Below are 20,196 nucleotides of genomic sequence, written 5' to 3' on the forward strand. Positions count from 1 at the left end.
CTGGTTTGTAATTGTCCACTCTCTCAAGAAGGGAGCTAGTCACTAGATTTGGCCCACTCCTGAGAAAATTTATAACTCCACTTGGGTGGGTGGAGTCTCATGAGTGCCTTCTCAGGGCCCAGCTCTTGAAGAAGATTCCACCGTTTTCCACACTGCCACCCTGGGAATCCTCAGCCTTTGGGGGAGCAAAGCGAGTTCAGCCGTAGCAGCAAGCTAGAGATTCACACAGAAGGCAGCAGGAGGGAGATGGCCTATTTCTGCGTAGCAGGGCAACTCTTTGTGACCTTTCATTTGGATAGAATTATAGATCATAGGCATCGCTAGTATAACTCGGGTCCTGTGCGCCCTCCATTCAGGTCCCCCCAACAGGTGTATCTTAAATAACCACAGTGCAAAATGGAAGTCAGGATGTTGCCAGTGGTACATTGTGCCGTGCTATCAATGAGCTGATTTGTGTGACCTCTACTGAAGTCAAGCTATTCAGACGGTTTTTAAAGGGGAGTGGTTTGGAAGACAGCATGAGCTTCTGAAGTCGAATGTAGCAGACTGCTCCAGCATTTCAGCAAACCCCTTTAAATATCAGGAAGAGAGGGTCTTAGATGTTGACAGGGGAAATCTGAAAATGTGGGAGACTGTGTGCTCCAGTGGGAGCAGAACGCAGGATATAACAGGGATCTGGAGCCCTAACTGTCCCACTTGGGAAGCCAGCCAGTTAGTGGGAGATTCTATCTGTGCTTGTGGGCATTTGCCTTGGTGTGGAGGAAGTCCTGGGGAACGAGGCACCCTGCAATGGAGCCAGGCTTCTAGCAGCACAGGCGAATAGTGGCGTGCCCGCTTTAGGATCAGTGTTGGCTGCGCCGGCGAAGGTTGCCTTATATCTCTGCCACGATGGCCTGCATGGCCCATATCTGTGCCCCAGGCATGCCCCAAGACTGCCCAACCAAAGTAAGCCCTTGTCCTTCCTCTCAACAGGGTGGCATGAAATGGACCCGGCAAACCCCCTGTTTCAGCCCAGTTCTTCCATGAATAATCTGGTGGCCCAGAAGAAGCTGGGCAAGAAGAGCGGAGAAGGATTTTACAAATACAAGTGATGCTACAGGAGTCCCTCGGCAGCACCCCCAGCCAGCCACAGGACAAGGACGAGCGCACTCTGGGCGGTGGTCGCAAGGCTCGCCATGGGCTGCTCAATGGGCCCTCCCTTGCAATCTCTTTGAAGTAATCCTTTGACTTGTTGCAGTAATGAGATTCCTCCACTGAGATCTAATTCTCTGCTTTAGTCTGTTCGCTTCTGTGTGTTTTTCTGTGCCTTAGAGCGAGCATCTTTTTTTTCTCAACCTTGCCGGTTTTTGTAAAAGCATTTAATTAGACTCATTCACTCAGGTCTTCTACAAGTGAATATACCATGTTTATGGGTGTCGAACCCAGGGGATAAGAGCTATTGTGCCTACCGGTGCATCTAAGGGCCTTGCCTGCCTGGGTGCCCTCGCGGTCTGCAGCCTCAAGCCTTAGCCTACATTCTGGGCGTGGCAGAGCATGTTCTGCCTTTGTTTACTTCTCATCTGGACAGGGCTCCTGGAGTGGCGGGCAAGCACACGTGAGCTTGGTGTCCGGGAAGAGGCCCATCCTCGTGGCCATTCAAACCTTCCCCATGGCTATCCGTCCTTCTTGTTTGCTCATGAGAAATCAGTGCTCCCAAGTGCCTATGAATCCACTCTACTAAAATGCGATCTTTTACTCTGTAAAAATTGGAATGGAAATAAATAAACCTATATAATTTAAAAATCATAAACTGCTTAAGTAATTATAATACGGGGCCCCTCTTCTCTGGCCTCTGGCCGGTACTGACGCTCCAGTGTGGGAGGAACGGCGGAGGGTATTTGAATCTGGCCTGTGCCTGGCCCTTCCGCGTTTCTTAGCAGTCAAACAGAAATAAGGGCACAATGAGCTTTTTTTTTTTTTTTTAAAGAACATCTGTTTCTTCTTTGCCAACAAAGTAAAATAACATAACATAAGATTCTTTTAATCATTGGCCTGACAGAGTGTCTTCCATGATAGACGTCTTCTCACACGTCAGGAGCCCCGAGGTCCAGTGGCTTCCTGAGCCAAGAGCTTAAATGACCTTTCATGTCTACGGTCATCAGATATTTAGTAGCAGAGTCCGGGTTGGATCTGGATTTTGGATGACAAATACAAAAGAATAAATCTGGAAATCTCGACTGTAAACGTCCAGGCAGTCTGTTCCCCCAAACAGGTGGAGGTGCTTGTCATCTCAGGCCATAGTTCTGTCAGGATATTTTTGGCTGAGATTCTTTCCTATTTCGTGATTGATAAGAGGGAACTGATTAATTTAAAATGATCTGAGTGTGTCACAAAGTGAGAAAAGGTACACATGCATGCATTTGTGCTTACCAACACACTAGAACTTGGTTGATGCTATTCTTACCCATTGCCTGCACCCAGGATGGGTGTTCCGCTGCTTCTTCCCCCTCCCCCACCGTTTCTAGGTCACCTGTGGCCTCAGGGCTCTGCTTCTTCCCAGGCTAGCTCTTGACCTTTGCTGTGACCCCTGACCCACAGGCTTCAGTTTGTCACCCTCTAACCAGAGTCTGCAGAGGATGTGGGCACTTGTCCTAAAGATGGCCTAGCTCTCTTAACCACTAAGTTTCAGGAAAGAGAGAGAACTCAGTGGTACAACCGTCGGCTCCCAGGGTGGGGAGAGACGCCACGCTGTTTCTGGACGGCATTTTGAAATGCACTTTGATCTTGCCAGATGTTCAGAAGGCTCAGCCTCTGAACCCCTTTGCCATTTTATAATATCTTTGCCATGCATTATGTTCAGGGGGCTGCCCAGGGAAGGATCTGGAAGCTTTTCCTCTTCTTCAAGTTGGCACTTGGGGAGTGGTCTCCGGTCCCCTCCCATGGCTCTGTGACCTCAGGTGGGAAGGAAGGTCCTGCAGTCAGGGCTTCTGCGATCTGCCTGAAAATCAAACCCTAGTAAGAATCCCATCTCTTGTGCTTTCTTAACTAGTTTTTGGTCATCCTTGGGGGGCGGGGGGGATGAGCCTGGTCCTTAACTTCTAAAGTTGCCTCTTAACGGCAGCATGAACCTTTTATAGCAGTGAAAGTCAATGCCAGTGTTTAAGTAAAACAAACAAAGAAACAAAGAAAACAAAATAACAACAAAAACATACTCCTCCCACTACATCGAGACCCGTCCGGGCCACACAGCCAGATCCTACGCCCAACAAAGCCACCCAGCACATGTTATAAAGGGATCTGTCACCAGTTCTGCCAGACAGTTAGGTTTGGCTAGTGCCGGCTTTCAGAAACTCAATTGGGATTGGGCTGTTCATCACGGAGGACGGTAAAGCCAGCGTGTGAGCCATGGCTTGCTCAACAGCACACACCAGGTGTGCATTAAGTGGCTCACACACGTGACATAGGTTTTTGTCTTATCCCACCTTGATTTTAATCCCCTGAACATTTCAACCTAAGTAATAGTGTATTTAAAATACAGGGTGTGGCTCTAATTCCATGGGGCTAATTTTCTTGTTAACGACATCAACGATAATCTGAAAATGCTTGGACAGGGGCATTGTTGCTATTCTCCCTCCATTTCCCCGACCTGGAGACAGAGCCTCATGCGTCCCAGGGTGATCTCAAACTTCGACGGAGCTCAGTTTAACTTTGAACAATTGATCCTACTGCCCCCCACCTTTTGAATGCTGGGGATCAAACCCAGGACATACTGTGTACCAGGCAGACACTCTGCCAACTGACCTGGATCCTCGCACTGTCACCGTGCTCTCAAAACCATACTTTGAAAGCATCCATTTGGTTGTGTTCTGTATTTTCAACAGGTCTCAAAGTTTCATAGTCACAGTATCCACCCCCTCCCCGCACGGATCTCTTTTGTTCCTTTTTTTCTTTGCTACCTTGTTGAGATGACAAAACAAGGCTTAACCACAGCAGCACACAGTCAGTGGCACTAATGCTGGGTTTTATTTTGGCCCACCAGCTGTAGCTGATGGGGGATTGGCAGTTCTCTTCATGCCTTGGGTTTGGCTTTGAAAAGAGTCAGCTGGGTTGTAGTTTCCAGCCCTTTTCTTTGCCTGAGTTACCTGGAGTGGTTCTTGTCTGGATATGTATTTCTGGTAAGATGGATACAGTGTTGGAACCCGACCTGGGGGATACGGATGATCAGATCTCAAGCTAAAGGATGCTGCATGCCTTGTGTAGTGCAGAGAGGCTAGCTGTAGAGGAAACCATGGGGTGACCACAGCCCTGAGTACTTTATACATAGAGAAATGACCTGCGGTCTGGGAACAGGTCTGAGTGGCAGTCACTGGCTCACATTCGACTCCCATAGCTACCAGGGAAGACTTTCCACGTCGTCCGAGAGGTGGTGGATCAGGGATGTAGCAGAGGCTAGTATGCCGGAAGAGTGGCTGTCATCTAGGTGACAAATGTAAGCACTAGATGATTTAAGATCCCGGAGGAGAGGGAGGGGCTTTCTCAAAGGTCTAGATGTGAACTTTATCCTACTGTGCTGTGGTTTTATTTCTTTAAAAAAAAAATTAAAAGTATTTTATGTGTTTGGGTGTTTTGCCTGCTTGTGTGCTGTCCCTGCAGAGGCAGGAAGAGGGCGCTGTTACCCTGCATCTAGATTTACAGGGGTTGTGAGCCGCCATGTTGGTGCTCAGAATCAAACTCTGATCTTTTGCAAGAAAAGCCATTGCCTTTAACACCAAGGGATCCCTCCATCCCTGACTCCCATGTTGTATTTTCAAGTAACACTGGATAAGCTGCTGAGGGTTTTGTGGGTTCAGAAGTATGGGAACGAGTCCCCACTAGGCGAGGGAGGGACAGAAGATTGCTCTTTGTGTCTGTACTAACTCCGCTGGTGCTAGTTCATCTTTTAAGGGGAATTGACACCATAACTGCTTAAAACAGAAGCCTATGTATATATGGAAGGAATACCACTTCAGGTCAGGATGTCAGTGCCAGCCTTCTGCGTCCTTGGAGAGGAGGGGTCTAGATTCTGTCTCCAGGTCTTGCTAAGATTTCTGTTGGTGCCCATACTGGAACGTCCTTCCAAAATCATGCCTGTGAACAGGCATTGTTAGAGAAAACCTGCAGAAACTGTCCTTGCAGGCCTCTCAGAACTGACTCAGATTTACCAGGTGGAGAAGGTAAAACAAAACTAGGAGTCTCTAAAACCAGAAGGCGTTTCTGAAACTGAGTTTTCTACCCAGGGAGGTTTGAGCAAATGAACTGCTCTACCTCATGGGGTATCCATCAGTTTCCAGAGCCCTCAACCCCATCTTAAGTCGTAGGGAGGCAGGCTGCAGAGGCACTCTTCCCTCTAACAACGGACTCACAATAGGACCAAAGAAGCCAGAGTAGCGATGTGGGATGTCTCTCCATATGCTGTGAATATGTTTTATGACTGTTGATTTGGCCAATAGACAGGCAGAATAGAGCCAGGTGGGAACTCCAAACAGATAGAGGGAGAAAAAGGGCAGAGTCAGAGAGATGCCAGCAGCTGGCGGAGGAGTAAGATGCCACAGCATTGCTGGTAAATCACAGGGGCATGTGGTGACATACAGATGATCAGAAATGGGTTAATTTCTATGTACAGCTAGCCAGTAAGAAGCCTGAGCCATCAGCCAAACATTTATAATTAATATTAAGCCTCAGAGTGGTTATTCACGAGCGGATGGGCAGGAGAGCAGCCTCCAGTTACAGGGTCACCGTCTCCATGGCAGGTAGAGATTTTAGTTTATCGGCAACGTCCACCTCATTGGAAGGCCAGCTGTTCTTTGGCATACGACCTCATTGTGGATCACAGAAGTGATGTCTGCAGGAGTCATAGGCCTAAGGGAAGGTTGTTAGGACTTACGACTTTTGATTTACTTGTTTCTGAGACAGGGTCTTCCTGTACAGCTCTGGCTGGCTTTGCTCCTACTATGTAGATAAGGGCAGTCTTCCTGCCTCTATCTCAGGAGTTGCTGGGATTGTTGTGTATTAGTTCCCCTGGCTTGTGTGCCCTTTCTTAAGTCTTGGGTGGGCCCACTCATGTTGGAAGAGCAATACTTGACACCCTTTCATTAAAATCAAAAGAATCCAGGCTGGGGAGGTGGCTCAGGGGTTAAGAGCACTGACTGCTCTTCCAAAGGACCCGGGTTCATTTCCCAGCACCCACATGGCAGCTCACAACTGTCTGTAACTCCAAGACCTGACACCCTCACACAGACATACACACAGGCAACACACCAATGCACATAAAATAAAAATAAATTCTTAAAAAGAATCCCAAATGTGGAGGTCAAAGGGGGCCACACTGCTCACTGATGTGATCTGTAAACAGCAGCTTCCTCGGCTCCTGGGACTCTGGGTACCATAACACCTGACATCCCACAGGTCTACTGAAGATCTCATCATCTAATCTAAGATGCTATTCTATGAAGAGGAAGGAGCGGGGGAGGGAGAAAAAGAGGGAAGGGGACGGGGGAGAGGGAGACACAGAATGAGAATATGAAGTCAAAGAGTCATTGTGAGAAAGTCTGAGGTTAAAAGTGAGGAGCTGGAGAGATGGCTCAGTGGTTTAGGAGCATGGACACCTGCAGAGGACCCATGTGGTTCCCAGCACCCGTGTCAAGCCACTCACAACTGCCAGGAACTCCAGCTCCAAGGGATGCCGTCTGCTAGCCCCCATCGGGTATTGCATGCATAGGTACAAATCCACACACATTCATGCTTAATTAAAAAATATATTTAAATGCAGTTGCAGCTGCCAAGTGCCCCACGGAGGGTAAGGGCAAAATGGCTTTTGCAAGGGCCATCTAATAGGTGCAAATGCTCTAGGCTAGAAACTGAGGGACAGACAGCCCCAGCTAACTAAAACCCAAGGAAGGCAGTGGGTATAGCCTATGTGTGCCAGACGCCAGCAAGTGTCAAGAACAGTAAGATAACCGCAAGATACCCCTGGACCTTGTTAAGCTCCCCAGATGAACTCCACACAGACCAAGTTGGGCAAGCCAGACCTGGGAGGCTGTGGTGGTTTGAAAGAACATGACCCCCAAAGGGGGTGACACTATTAGGAGGTGTGACCTCGTTGGAGCAGGTGTGGTCTTGTTGGAGGAAGTGTGTCACGGTGGAGGCAGGCTTTGAGTTCTCATACGTGCTCAAGTCATGCCCAGGGAGACAGACCACTTCCTGCTGCCTTCGCAAGATGTAAGACTCTCAGCTCCAACACCGTGTCTGCCTGTATACTGCCATGTCCCCCCATGTTGATGGACTGAACCTCTGAAACTGTAAGCTGCCACCTCAATCAAATGTTTTCTTTATAAGATTTACTGTGGTCACAGTGCCTTTTCACAACAATAGAAACCCTAGCTTGGTGTGGGAGAATTGTCTGTATTCTGTCAATCATGTTTTTAAATAAACACTGATAGGCCAGGCAGGAGGTGTAGGCGGAATAATCAGACAGGAAGTGGAAATGATGCAAGGAGAGCAGGAGAATTCTGGGGAGGAGGAAGTTGATTCCTCCCACTCCTGCCCAGATCACCAAAGCAGCAGGATCTGAGCTGCCCCACTGAAAAAGGTACTGAGCCACATGGCTAACATAGATGAGAAAAATGGGTTAATCAAGATGTAAGTGTTAGCTAATAAGAGGCTAGACCTAATGGGCCAATCAGCTTTATAATTTACTGAGTCCTCTGTGGTTGATTTTCTCTGGGACTAAACAGCTGGCTGTGGGGGGCTGGGCAGGACAGAAATTCAAACAAGCAAGCCTCCATCATGTCACACTAGCTAAGAGAGGCATCTTTTTAAATAGAACTTGAATGAAGGGACAGCCTATGGTGGGTTAAGAGTCCTTGCTGCTCTAACAGAGGACCTAATGTTGGTTCCCAGGACCGACGTGGTGGCTCACAGCCATCTGTAACTCCAGTCCAAGGAGTTGTAATGCCCTGTTCTGACCAGGCACACACATGGTGCACCCATACACACATGTAGGCAAAACACTTGCACTCATATTTTTAAAAGCTCACAACGGAATAATAATAAAAACCTTAAAGGCCTATGGCAACAATAACTAGGCCAGTTTGTGGAGCTTTATTTTGGTCGCCTTATACACCTTTGTCATGGAGGAAACATTGTAGCAAAAAGTAGAAATCGGCAACACCACTGACTTCAGATCCTGTGACAAGGAAGAAAGGATGTCTACCCCACTAATTCTGCGGTGACCGCAAAGAGACCCTCAAGATGACACATGACCGCATCTGTTCCTCATGTACACTAATCTTACTTCCATCAGACCCCTGTGCTTTCTGCCAACTTCTCCCACACATCTCATATGGAGATAAATTAATTGAGTTATTAACATCTCAAGCTAGATCTGGCAAGATATTTCATCTGTAACCTCAGCACTGGGGAGATAGAGGCAGGAGGATCAAGAGTTCGAGGCCAGCTTGAGGGTGGGTACATAGTAAAATCCTGCCTAAAAAAATAGGTTAGGGCCCACAAGATGGCCCAGTGGGGAAGGGCTGCCAAACCTGGCCACCTGAGTTCGATCCCCAGGATCCACATGGTAGAAGGAGAAAGCTTCTACAAGCTGTCCTCTGGCCTCCACACAGTTCTGTAGCACAGAACTGTGCTCACACATGCAAAATAAAAATTTAGATGACAGAGGGCACTGCGATTTAATGAGCACACACGCCAATGTAGGTGAGTAATTTGCCAACATCCCCCCACCCATCTAAGTCCCCATTAACACTTCCCTGAACACGACTGTGCACCAGTGTTTTATGGTCACAGGACAGGACCTGTTTGGTTTTTTTTTTTCACCAATGGACCAAAACATACTTTCTCATAAATTATAATTCAGGGGAAGTTCATTCATGAAGTGTTTCATAGCTGCCGGGGGTCTGTCACCACTCTGAGCTCTGCTGATATTTGCGCTGTGAGCCAGTGTGCCCGGCTCATTACTCCATACACCTTCACCGTGACCCACAGCACTCTATCATGAATAGGGAACATCATTTCCTCGATAAAGAAAAACAAGCAACCTTTTTTTTCACTTGGGTCCTTGAGCGTATAAAATTCCGTGTTACTATTTGATATCATTGTACATATGGTTATACCTATCTCTTTCCCTCCATTCTCCCCGAGGAAGATGAAGTTTTTTCATGAAACATGGCCATACATTTAAAACAGCAGCTTCTCGCGTGATACCAAAAAACCCACTGGCATCTTACCATACTCTATAGAGCTTCAGAAGGCCACTCTTCTAGCACTAAGATGTTCAGCTTGAGAGCAGTGCCTGCTCACGTGTGGAGGTTGCACAGGGCAGCTTGGAAAACTCCCTGAAGTGGTGGTGTCCACCGGGGGTCCCAAGTTTAACAACCCCTCATTAATTACATATTAGCTCTTTTGTACAAAGTCCTTCCTGTTGTAGAAATGGTGTGGGAATCGTGTTCCAGCATTGCTCTGTGCTGTGAAATTCAAATCCCCCCTCCCGTTGGGATCATCCACCATCTCACCCCTTCTCCTTTCAAAGGAAAGCCACACAGATGTCTTGGTACTGCTGCTCAGCAGAGGTGTCCATGCTGTCACAGCCTCCGAGCAACAATTGGACTCGATGACTGCGTTCAGATAGGCATAGACATGGAACAGTTGGAAGGTCCCTCCCAACTGGACAGGTATTGCCAGTAACCCTGACAACAAACGAACCATAACGGGAGGAAAACGCCCCAGTGGAAGGCTGAGTGTGCCAACTGTGACCTCAGGTAAGGCGAGGCGCCCAGAAAGGCTGGGCTTTGTGCTAGCTGCAGGCCAGGGAGCACATCGCTTTATGATCAAACAGGAGTGGCCGGAAGGTTCTCTCGAGTCATAGGCACCCTTTTTGATCTCTCTCTCTCTCTCTCTCTCTCTCTCTCTCTCTCTCAGAGCAGGGGAATGCTTGATTCTCTTTCCTCAGTACAAATGCTCCCAGGAAGCAGTGTGGCAGAATGGCTGGGAACGAGCCTTTACCTACTGGCTGTATCCTTGCTGAGCACCTTAGTTCCCAGACGTGGGTAAGAGTTCATCCTCCGCCCCCAGAAAAGTAGTCGACCATGTTTGCTTGTCTAGCTAGCTAACTCGGCAAGTATCATGGTGGCGGTGTCAGCGGGAGTGCCTTGAACCATGTATGTTAAAAAGATCATCCCTGAATGAAGACCGAATATGAAACCTTTCTAACAAGTAGGACCCCAGAACATAATACGGTTTTTCCTGGTTCAAGTTTCGGATTAAACGAAGAGAGACTGGAAAGGTTCCAGAGGCTGGTAATGAAAATGATTAAAGAACTGCTGATGAAAAGCCTCGAGGAATTGGGATTACTTAGCCTGGAGAGGAGAAAGCCGAGGGGTGATTTAACGGCAACCTTCAAGTACAGTACGCGGAGGGTTGTTACAAGCACAGGAGCCAGCTGTGCCCCAGCTGTACCCATGGTTGAAAAGAGAAAAAAAAAAAAAAAAAAAAAAACTAGAATTCCAGGGCGGGATTTCAGTTAGCCAGTGACACCGGGGGATTTCAGGCAAACTCAAAGGTGAAAGGTCAAGGAAGAGCGAGAGTTTGATGAATGGAGTTTCTGCTAAGTCAGGTAGCAACAGGAGCTCACATCACAAGGGCTTGGGGGAAATTGTGGGCTTGCTCTAAACACTGAGAAAACTTAGACTCTGAGGGGAGGGACGGTGCTGCTGCTGGAACTTGGGGAGCTCAGGTTGAAATCCGGGGAGCTCTGAAGAGAGATGGCAACAACACTGGCTGGGAACCTTGCTCCACCAAGGAGCCCGCTGTGCTCAGGGCGACTCCCTTTCTGACGCTGTTTCCTATCTGTGCCTGGTCTCCAGGCATGGGAGGCAGATGTTGCCCTGTATCCCCACTGCCACCCTTCTGACATGGGCTGGTCCTCACCCCCACGGGCTTCAGTTCACCACCGACTCTCAATTATCAGCAACTTTATTCTTAAGAAAATGACGCTTTAAAAAAAATGTTTTATTACAAAGCTTCTTTTAAAAAATGCTCAGCACGTTAACTCAAACTGGAATGACAAACGTTCAGATGACAGTTTGGGGCAAAGGCTGTGCCTTGCTATTTCAAAGTAACAGGTACATCAACGTTCATTTTAACAACTGGCATAAATTCCCACTAATTGGCTAATGAAAATACATACAAATACAGAACATTTAAAGTAATAACAATTCAAGTGCTGGGCTTTTTACATGAGTGAAAGGAAAGAAATGAAATCCACTGCAAATGGTTTGCTCAGAAGTATATGTTAAAGTTTGTCATTATAAAAAAAAAAACAGAAAATTAAGTGAGATGGGCTGCCAATCGCTAACAACGAGAGCGGGTTTGGCTAATTGTTTAGCTCTATCTGACACTTCCACGGGACAGAGGCCACCGTGTGTCATGGAGAAGCCACGCAAGATCGCTCAGAAAAACACAAGGCTTTTTCTCATCTTGTTTTCATCCCAAACTCTTCCAGACCTATGAATTTCATTTAAAAGCTCAGAGCTAGCAAAATATACAAGGAAAATAAGAATGAGAAAAAAAAAACACGTAAATTTAAAAATTCGAGTTAAAAAAAAAAGAAGCAAACATAAGCTTGATCCTTTTGTACTGTTAAATAAAAACTCAGAGAAGATAGGAAAATGAAGACAGAAACGGGAGGAGTCTTCCACAATTCTCACGCCGGGATACTGACGGCTGCTCTGGTCCCTGGCTCTGGTGGCACATGCCAAGGTGCTGTCCTTGCTGAAGGGTGACGAGTCTGCACGGAAGAGAAGTGCACACGGGGACCGGAAGCAATGCTGCTCAGTGGGCAGGGCCTGCTAGCATTCTCATGGGCTTTTTTTTTTCTTTTTTCTTTTTCAGAAACAAGCGTTTTCTCGGCTTGCTTTTGGAAGTCGGCGCTTGCAGGAGACAGGAGGGAGGGCCGGCAGTGACTTGTCTCTGTGGGTCAGCGTCTCTAGCAGTGACCTCAGGGTAAAGAGGCTGTCAGTGCTCCTGGGGTCAGCCGGGCAAGCTGTGGAGACAGTCTGGGTTTTCAACAAGCTTCCATCTCCAGAAGAGGGCCTGGGGTCGCCGCCTTGGCTTTGCACGTTGGGAATGAGCTTCTTTTGCCGCCTCAAGAAGAAACAAACGAAATACTATTAATATGAATTGGCCACAGGTCTCGTAAGACTGTACTTTCTATTACTGGCAGCGATGTCTGACCTATGAATTTAAATGATCCATTTTCTCAAGTTCATGTTGACTACAATGGATTGCTGGATACTAGCCAAAAGACCCTCAAATGCATCCCAGGGTAGGCATAGCAAACTGAATTTGTACTTGGCTCTGTATCTGTATTGCAGTGATGACATAACAGGGATTTAAAATGTTGGGTCTTGGTTAAACAGACAGACAAAACCACGCTCGGAAAAAACATCAATAGGAGGAATGGGCTAGACATGAATTAGAGAGGTGAGCAAGAGCCAGGCCAGGGGAGGGCCTGTAATGCTGAAGTATTAGCTGGTTTAAATTCACTGTAGGGAGAGTCATTGCAGGATTCTACACGGGACTAGAACGTTCCAAACAGCCAGCATGCTGCTAACGCCCATACTACAAGCCCAACACACCAAGATGTGCTGTCCGTTCTTACAGTTCAAGGGGTGGAAACACCTCCCCTTCCACTTACGTTCTCAAGATGATTCCTTCCACAACAACAGAGACATTTATCGCTAGCCTAGAATGTATACTCTGCAAGGATTTAAAAAGAACTGTTTTTCAAGACAAAGAAACCCTAGTCCTCAAAGTTTTAATGACCTGAGATTTTACAACGGCGATTAAGGGCGGAAAGGAAACACTGCAACCAAAGGAGACAGACGACAGCAACGGCGTGGTTCTGTCCCTCCACCCATGAAAGCACTTTTCTCCACGGCTTTGAACTTGAGGCAGGTACAGAAGCCCTGTGTCCCATCTGGAACCTGTGACAGCCTCAGACGAACCCAGCCCTCTGTGCTTCTGATTGGCATATCCCCCTTACAAGTAGAACATCCCCCCAAAGATTAATTCTACACAGTGGGCTCCTTCACACTTCCACTGAAGAGGAGAGGACAGAACAATCAGATGACAGAAAGAAAGCTGTGACCATCTGAAAAGTAAAAGCAGCACAGCCTGGGTGGCCCAGGGCTTTCCACAGGACTGAGACTTGGAATAGAAGAGAGCACCTGCCCACAAGCTGTGCTGAGGCGGGCGGGGAGCCGTCTTCTGTGCGTGGAGGATGGCAAGTCTCTGTGTGGAGGATGGCACACCTGTGCGTGGCGGAGGGCACACCTGTGTGTAGAGGAGGGCACACCTGTGCGTGGAGGATGGCAAGGCTGTGCTGTGGAGGACTGCACACCTGTGCGTGGAGGACTGCACACCTGTGCGTGGAGGACGGCACACCTGTGCGTGGAGGACGGCAAGGCTGGGGGTGGAGGATGGCAAGGCTGTGCGTGGAGGAGGCCACACCTGTGCGTGGAGGATGGCAAGGCTGTGCATGGAGGACGGCACACTGTGTGTGGAGAAGGGCACACCTGTGCGTGGAGGAGGGCACACCTGTGCGTGGAGGATGGCAAGTCTCTGTGTGGAGGAGGGCAAGGCTGTGCGTGGAGGACTGCACACCTGTGCGTGGAGGATGGCACACCTGTGCGTGGAGGATGGCACACCTGTGCATGGAGGACTGCACACTGTGTGTGGAGGATGGCAAGGCTGTGTGTGGAGGACTGCTGCTCCCACCACAGCTGTCCCCACAAACACCTGCTCCAAACTGTGAAGCAACTATATCCCCGAATAGCTACTGAGAAATAAAACAAACCGAAAAAACAGGAAGAAAGCATCCAAACACCTGAGCTGTGAAATCACACAGGATTCACCGTCCCTACTCTACAAGGTACCCTTTCCCCACTTAGCAGAACAGCACCCTGCTCAGCGGCACATCTTTGTTGTCCACGGAGCAACACCCCGTCCTCCGCGCAGGAGGATCAAAGAGCTACGAAAGGCAAGGCCTTCCTTTCTGAGGAGAGAGGGGACAGGACTAATGTCTGGATGGGCATGGACCCTACAGGTCCTCGGTTTACTTTGTGCTTCTGGAGGAAGGAGGCGCAAAGGCTCGGGCCAAGCTCTTCTTTCTGGGCAGTTTTCCCTAGTCTGTGACGGGATTGTTTCTCAAGAACACATGGTCTTGACGTCCTTCACTGCTGGCCTGAGCCAGGCTGCTAGGATTTAGACCTGACTGGCCATAGGGAGCTCGGGATGTCTTCTACTGTGGGAGACAACCTGTCCCTCTCTGCGGGGGTCTGTCCCCAACCCCAGGTGCAGGGAACTCGAAAGTCATGCAGTAGAAACAACTTCTGTGGCCTTGCTATGACCCCTGTTCTAGAGTAGAGCCAGATCCCTTCTCCTGCCTGCTCGCCTACAAGCCTCCCCTCATCCCCCCCCCCTTCTTGAGTTGGGCTCAGTAATAATACAATAGTCGGACAAGCATGGCTGCCTGGAGCATCATTTTCCTCAGGAACAAGACATAACTTACCTGGACAGACTCTCCCTGTCTTATTTCAGTCAACTTCTCTTACATACTCATGGTCTGACTGCCTTTACTTCATCATTCTGTTGCCTCACAGCTCCCCCCGACAAGTTGGTTGTCTTCAGAGGTCCCCTGCATGGCAGCCTGCCACCCCAGATTGAGTTCCTGTTGGGGAACTGTCATCTACAGCATCAAGGAGGCTCCATGACTGTCCTTGACCACCCCGTTAAAATACACGGGCATCAGGGCAGATGGACTCTCATGCCCCATGGGACAAATGGGGTCCTGAGTGTGGTGGCTTACATATATAAAACGGGTCAGATCGAGATTCTTTTGAAGAAACCTCTGGCACCAAGCTCCAGAGGTGGGAGACTTGCCACGGTCTGCAGTGGGGCTGGGCTGCTTGCTGGCAAGGGACGGGGCTCCACCCACCGAAGCCTTCCTGCACAATCAAAGCAGCAATTACCGAGCCCTCAGCTTCAAAGGGAGCCAGCAAGTCTCTCTTACAGATGTTAAGGCCAGTGCCCGGCCATGTGGCCATTACTGCAGTGGCTTTGACAGCCGCACTGAATACAATGCCCCTCATATCACAAGCCCGATGCTTTCCCGAAACTATCTCCAATCTGACTGACACCTCTCTCTCTACTCAGGTGGAGCCCAGACCCCTCTCTGGCTTATGAAGAACCCACAGGGAAAGGACAAAATCGAAGATATGACCTGAGAAACTGGGCCTCTGGCCTTGGCGCAAACCTGAGAGGGAAGGGGAGCAAGGCGGGTAGGAGGCCCCTCCTCTGTGAAAACAAATGTGGAATTCTATTGAAGGCTAGAGGCTTGGGCAGCCCAGGCCTTCTCCAGCTCTTGTCTGACGGGGGAAGCTGGCACCCCCGGCTACCTGGGCTTGGCAGCTACAGATGTTCAGGCAGGGAAAACAAGACGGGTCTCTAGGGACAACATGCAAACTCTCCCTCCCTTTACAGCATGCTCAGAACTGGTAAGCGACCGAAAGCACTGCACTGGGACAAGATTCACCCCTCCACCACATTGTCCCGCCTCCTGCCACGTCAGCCTAAAGGCCACCAGCAGAAGTAGGGGCCTGAATGCGTTTTCAGTTATGACATCATCTTTGGGAGAGAGAGTATTAAAAATCAGTTTTGTGAGAGGTGAAAAGAGGTTTAACTCCAAGAATTGCCTTGTGGCAACATGCCTCACCCCCTGTGCCAGCAGCTGGCTATTCTCAGCCTGTTGCGGCAGGGCGCGAACTCCTGCCTTGCACAATTTGATGTATATGGAGGGTGACTGCGCAGGATTCCAGGTCAGGAGGCAAGCAGGGCAGAGCCGTCTAGCCCTGTCTTTCTGCAGAGGAGACGGAGGCAGACTGTGATGTGACTGGCCCAAGGTGACCCCTGTGACAACAGCCGGGTCATATTCCCCCAAGCATTCTGCTTCTACTGCGCCATCCATCGCTGCCGTATTGACTTCAAGGTGACCGTGCCTGCCAGAAGCCTGGCTCTGGCTCAAACTTTCCACAGTTTCATACCACGGGGACAGTGCTGTGTGTTCTCACTTGTTTGTAGAGGAGGAAGTCATGGCCCAGGGAGATGATGAACTTGCCTGACATCACCCAACCTACAGTGGGGAAAACGCTTCTGAGTGCTCAACACACTTTTATTCCCACACTTTGCAACTAGACGATCGTTCATTTTCTTTACCCCCCCCCCTTCTCTCTGTCCATCTGTCAGTCCATCACTAGGCAACAGCACCTTTATCCTGGCAACAAGCTCTATGTCTAGAACATCCTAGCTCTGCCCAATCCAAGATGCCACACTGTCTGAAAGCAAACCTATAAAGAGACCCGAGATGGTCAGGCGACAATGAAACCCAAATCCCCTCGGAGAGCCCGTCCTAACTTAAGCCTGGCTGTGGGTCCTTGGCGGCGAGATAACCTGGGGTTTGGGAAAAGGGAAAATGGAAATGTGTGGTCAGGGAGCTTGACACTGAGTTTTCTTTGTGGAGCTGGATTAGCGCATCCATAGCTAACCACGGAACGGTGGGAGGGAGTCGGGAAGGGGTCTGAAGCCCTGACTTTGGACTCAGATTAGATCAAGGCTGAGTCCCAGGGTGCAGCTTTCTCCTTGCGTTAGTCACTGTGAACCGCCACCAGTTAAACTGAACTTTGATGGCCTCAGGGTGACTTGAGGCAGGCCTGGCACCCACCGGCAATGACCGTGTGGACTTTCTGTCTTCCGTCTCTACAATACAGATCAGCCTGGCCTGTGAGGACCCAGGTCCTGTGAGAGGCTGCAGCCCCAGGGACTGTGGGATCTACAGTCTGCAGACATATTCCAGGCACGCTCCAGAGCAGTGGTTCTCAGCCTCCCTAGGGCTGCGACATGACCTTTTAACGCAGTTCCTCATGTTCTGGCGCCCCACAACCCTAAAATTATTTTCATTGCTATGACATAACTTTAATCTTTCTACTGTTGTGAATCGTAATGGAAATATCTGATATGTGGGATATCTGATATTCACCCCTTGTGAAAGGGTCATTCTGCCCCCAAAGGGGTCGCAGACCCGCGCGTCGAGAGCTGCTCCTCTGGAGAAAGGTTCTGAATTAAGAGAGCACCCAAGGTACATTTTAGTTCTGTAGACTGGAAGACCCACTTCTGAATGCTGTACCTAATCCACGCTTTTCTCTTCTGGGCAGAAATTCACAGACAGAGGGCAGAGGCTAACCTCATAAAAACGAGGCAGCAGATCCACGGACACTTGTGTGTTTCCTTCTCAGAGCAGGCGCCTTTTGCTTTTACACTGCCTTGTGAATTCCCGTAAGTAAGTGGAAGGCGTGGAAGTCACGATTGTGCATGCAGGATGAGACCCTGAGAACAGACAGTGCTCAGATAGGCTGCGATCCGAGTTCTGCAATCATGGACCTAGGTTTATTCAGGAAGTCGTTCCAATGTGCCAAGCTCTGGTTCCTCATCCCTAAGAAGCAGGTGGCAACCTGCCCTTGCTCCCTGTGTGTGGAAGGATGATGGGAGAAGCAAGGGAGTTACGGGTGTCTGGTACTCTCAAAGGGACAGTAATTCTCAGTTACTGCCTTGGGATTAAAAATGCATGTGTGATCTCCACTCTGCTGCTCAGCAGGCACTGTACTAGGGCAACAACTAGGGTTCCTCAACTCCTCCCAAAAGGCTGAGAATGTGGGATCCACAGGCTGAGAATGGGAGGGTCGACGAGAGACTCGGGCTGACTGACAGGGAACCACGATGAAGCAAGATGATACCACTTACGGGGATTCCTGGCATAAAATTAAAGAGTACCAGGGAATTGCTGGGTACAGAATGCCTTCTCCAACAGTGGTGGCTGAGCGAGTCTGAAAGGCAGACCAGAGCACACCGAAGAACTTGGCGACCATCAAGCTAGGGCTGAATCCAAACCAAAAGTGTGAGCAATCTTGCTCTGGATTTTTCTATCACAGGGTGAGTGCAGGAACGACGGCTCCCTGCTAAGGCTCCAGGTGCTAAGGCTCCAGATCATCGGACAGCGCAGCTGCAGGCATGGGGAACAGTGGAGGGGTTGGAATATCACAAAAAGCCACAGTGACGCCATGGAATCCACACGCAAACCCAACACAGTTTACTTCTACACAGCGCCCTCGGGTCTCTAAGTCCAGGCCCTTTGCTTTTGACTTTTCTTATTCATTCAGTTTTTTTTTCCTAAGGTTCCAATCCCCACAGCGTGACAGAAGACACATATTCCTCATAGAGGGGAATCGCTCCATCTTGCAAAAAAAGTTACAGAAAAATTAGAGACAGCAATTTAAAAAATTTCTTATATTCTTTGGAGCCATTTACGGTGATGGCAAGTGATCACAGTCCTTGTATAATATAGTACACACGATGTAGAGTGATGACGTAAGTACTAAGAAATAAATTTCAGTGCACCATGTTGAAGGTAGAATTGTACTTAAAGCCTTTTAAAAAATACATATGTGTGCCGGGCGGTGGTGGCGCACGCCTTTAATCCCAGCACTCGGGAGGCAGAGGCAGGCGGATCTCTGTGAGTTCGAGGCCAGCCTGGTCTACAAGAGCTAGTTGCAGGACAGGCTCCAAAGCTACAGAGAAACCCTGTCTTAAAAAACCAAAAAAAAAAAAAAAAAAATAGAAAAAAAAAAACATATGTGTATGGGTGTTTGTCTACATGCGCGCCCCTACATCACCCATGTTCTGGTGCCCATCAGAGGCCAGAAGAGGCTTGGGTTACTTAGGGACTGGAGTTGCAGATGGCTGTGAACTGTCACGTTGGTTCTGGGAACTGATCTCGGGTCCTGTGGAAGAGCGGCCACTGATCTTAACCACTGACCCATCTCCACTGCCCACTTAGTTAAGTCTTAGAGGCAGCTACTCAGGGGACCTGGTTGTTTCCTGAGGTCTACTTTCCTATTTCTGCCTCTCTGGCCCAACTGTATGATTTTCCTTGGTTCCACAAGATGGTCCTGTTAGCCAAATGCAGGCTGTTCTGGTACAGTTGGCCCTCGGCATCCATAAAGGATGCTGTCCGGACATCTGTGAAGTGGCACATACCTGTATATAATGCATGCATATCCTTCCTGTCTTTTGTCATCTCTAGATTGCTTCTGATGCCTAAAACAGTGCAAGTGCTACGAAATGGTTGCTTTCTGTGTTGTTCAGGGGCATGTACCGCAAGAAAAAAAAAATGATGTCCAACATGTCTGCTACAGACACAAGTGTTGCAGGTCTGACTACACTGGGCACAAGTCAGGAGGAGGACCGATGCTCAAAAGAGCCTTGGAGAGGACTACAGAGGGGCAGTCCCACCTGATACCATTCTCACATGTGTTTAGTGCAGTGCTAAACACATGTCGAAAGCAGGTTTTGCCTCTTTTGGAACTTTCTGAAAAATCACCTACAGCTTTTTACATACGGCTGTGGATGCAAAGACTTGGAGTTCGGACTATGCCCGTCAGTGTGCCAAGCATCCTATCATGTGGATGAGTGTGGTGGTTTAAATCCCAAGTCTCCCACAGTCTCGGGCATTTGAATGTTCAGTCAGGCTATTTGGGGAAGCTTTGGAGGGGTGGTCTTGATGGAGGAAGTGTGTCACTGGAAGTGGGCTTTGAAAATTTCCCCGTTCGAGTTCACTCTCTACTTCATGCTGTGGTTCCAAATGTGAGCCTTCCGCTTCCCGCTCCTGCCAGCATGCCCGCTTCCTGCTGCCATGTGTCCCTGCCATGGTGGAACCATAGCCCAAATAAACTCCTTCTTCTATATGACTTGGTCATTGTGTTTTATCCCAGCAACAGAAAGTAGCTAAAGCAATGACCACAGAAATCCTGGACGCAGGGTCAGAATCTAGAGTTTACAGGGCAGCTGATTTACCTACGTTGTCATTATGTAACCATCTCTTTGTTAAAACAGTGTGACCGAGTCTCACCCTCCGTGTCGGAGGAACATTACAGCCCAGAGTGCTTGCTGCCTTCCGGATTCTCTGCCAGGTTTCTACTCCCCTGTGGCAGAGATGGCAGCCATTTGTAGACACACAGCACACCCGGAGGAGGGAAGATGGAGGTGGGCCATTCC

General features: G+C 49.0%; 2 protein-coding genes across 8 annotated transcripts in view; one reads left to right on the top strand and one right to left on the bottom strand.

Moving 5' to 3' along the window:
- The window catches only part of Hadh (hydroxyacyl-CoA dehydrogenase), a 34,612-nt gene extending 32,823 nt beyond the window's left edge, over positions 1-1,789 (top strand). The window contains exon 8 of the mRNA XM_048456741.3: positions 973-1,789. Coding sequence (XP_048312698.1) covers positions 973-1,091 — 119 coding nt within the window. The 3' untranslated portion in view covers positions 1,092-1,789. The remainder of the gene's footprint in view (positions 1-972) is intronic.
- A 9,236-nt stretch (positions 1,790-11,025) lies between these two features.
- Positions 11,026-20,196, bottom strand: part of Lef1 (lymphoid enhancer binding factor 1) — a 113,512-nt gene continuing 104,341 nt past the window's right edge. For all 7 annotated transcript variants that reach the window (XM_087897567.1, XM_087897565.1, XM_087897568.1 and 4 more), the window contains one exon: positions 11,026-12,174. In XM_087897567.1, coding sequence (XP_087753693.1) covers positions 12,095-12,174 — 80 coding nt within the window. In that variant the 3' untranslated portion in view covers positions 11,026-12,094. The remainder of the gene's footprint in view (positions 12,175-20,196) is intronic.

Source organism: Myodes glareolus, chromosome 17 (assembly GCF_982192425.1).
Source record: "Myodes glareolus chromosome 17, mMyoGla1.1, whole genome shotgun sequence".
Classification (NCBI taxonomy): Eukaryota; Metazoa; Chordata; class Mammalia; order Rodentia; family Cricetidae; genus Myodes; species Myodes glareolus.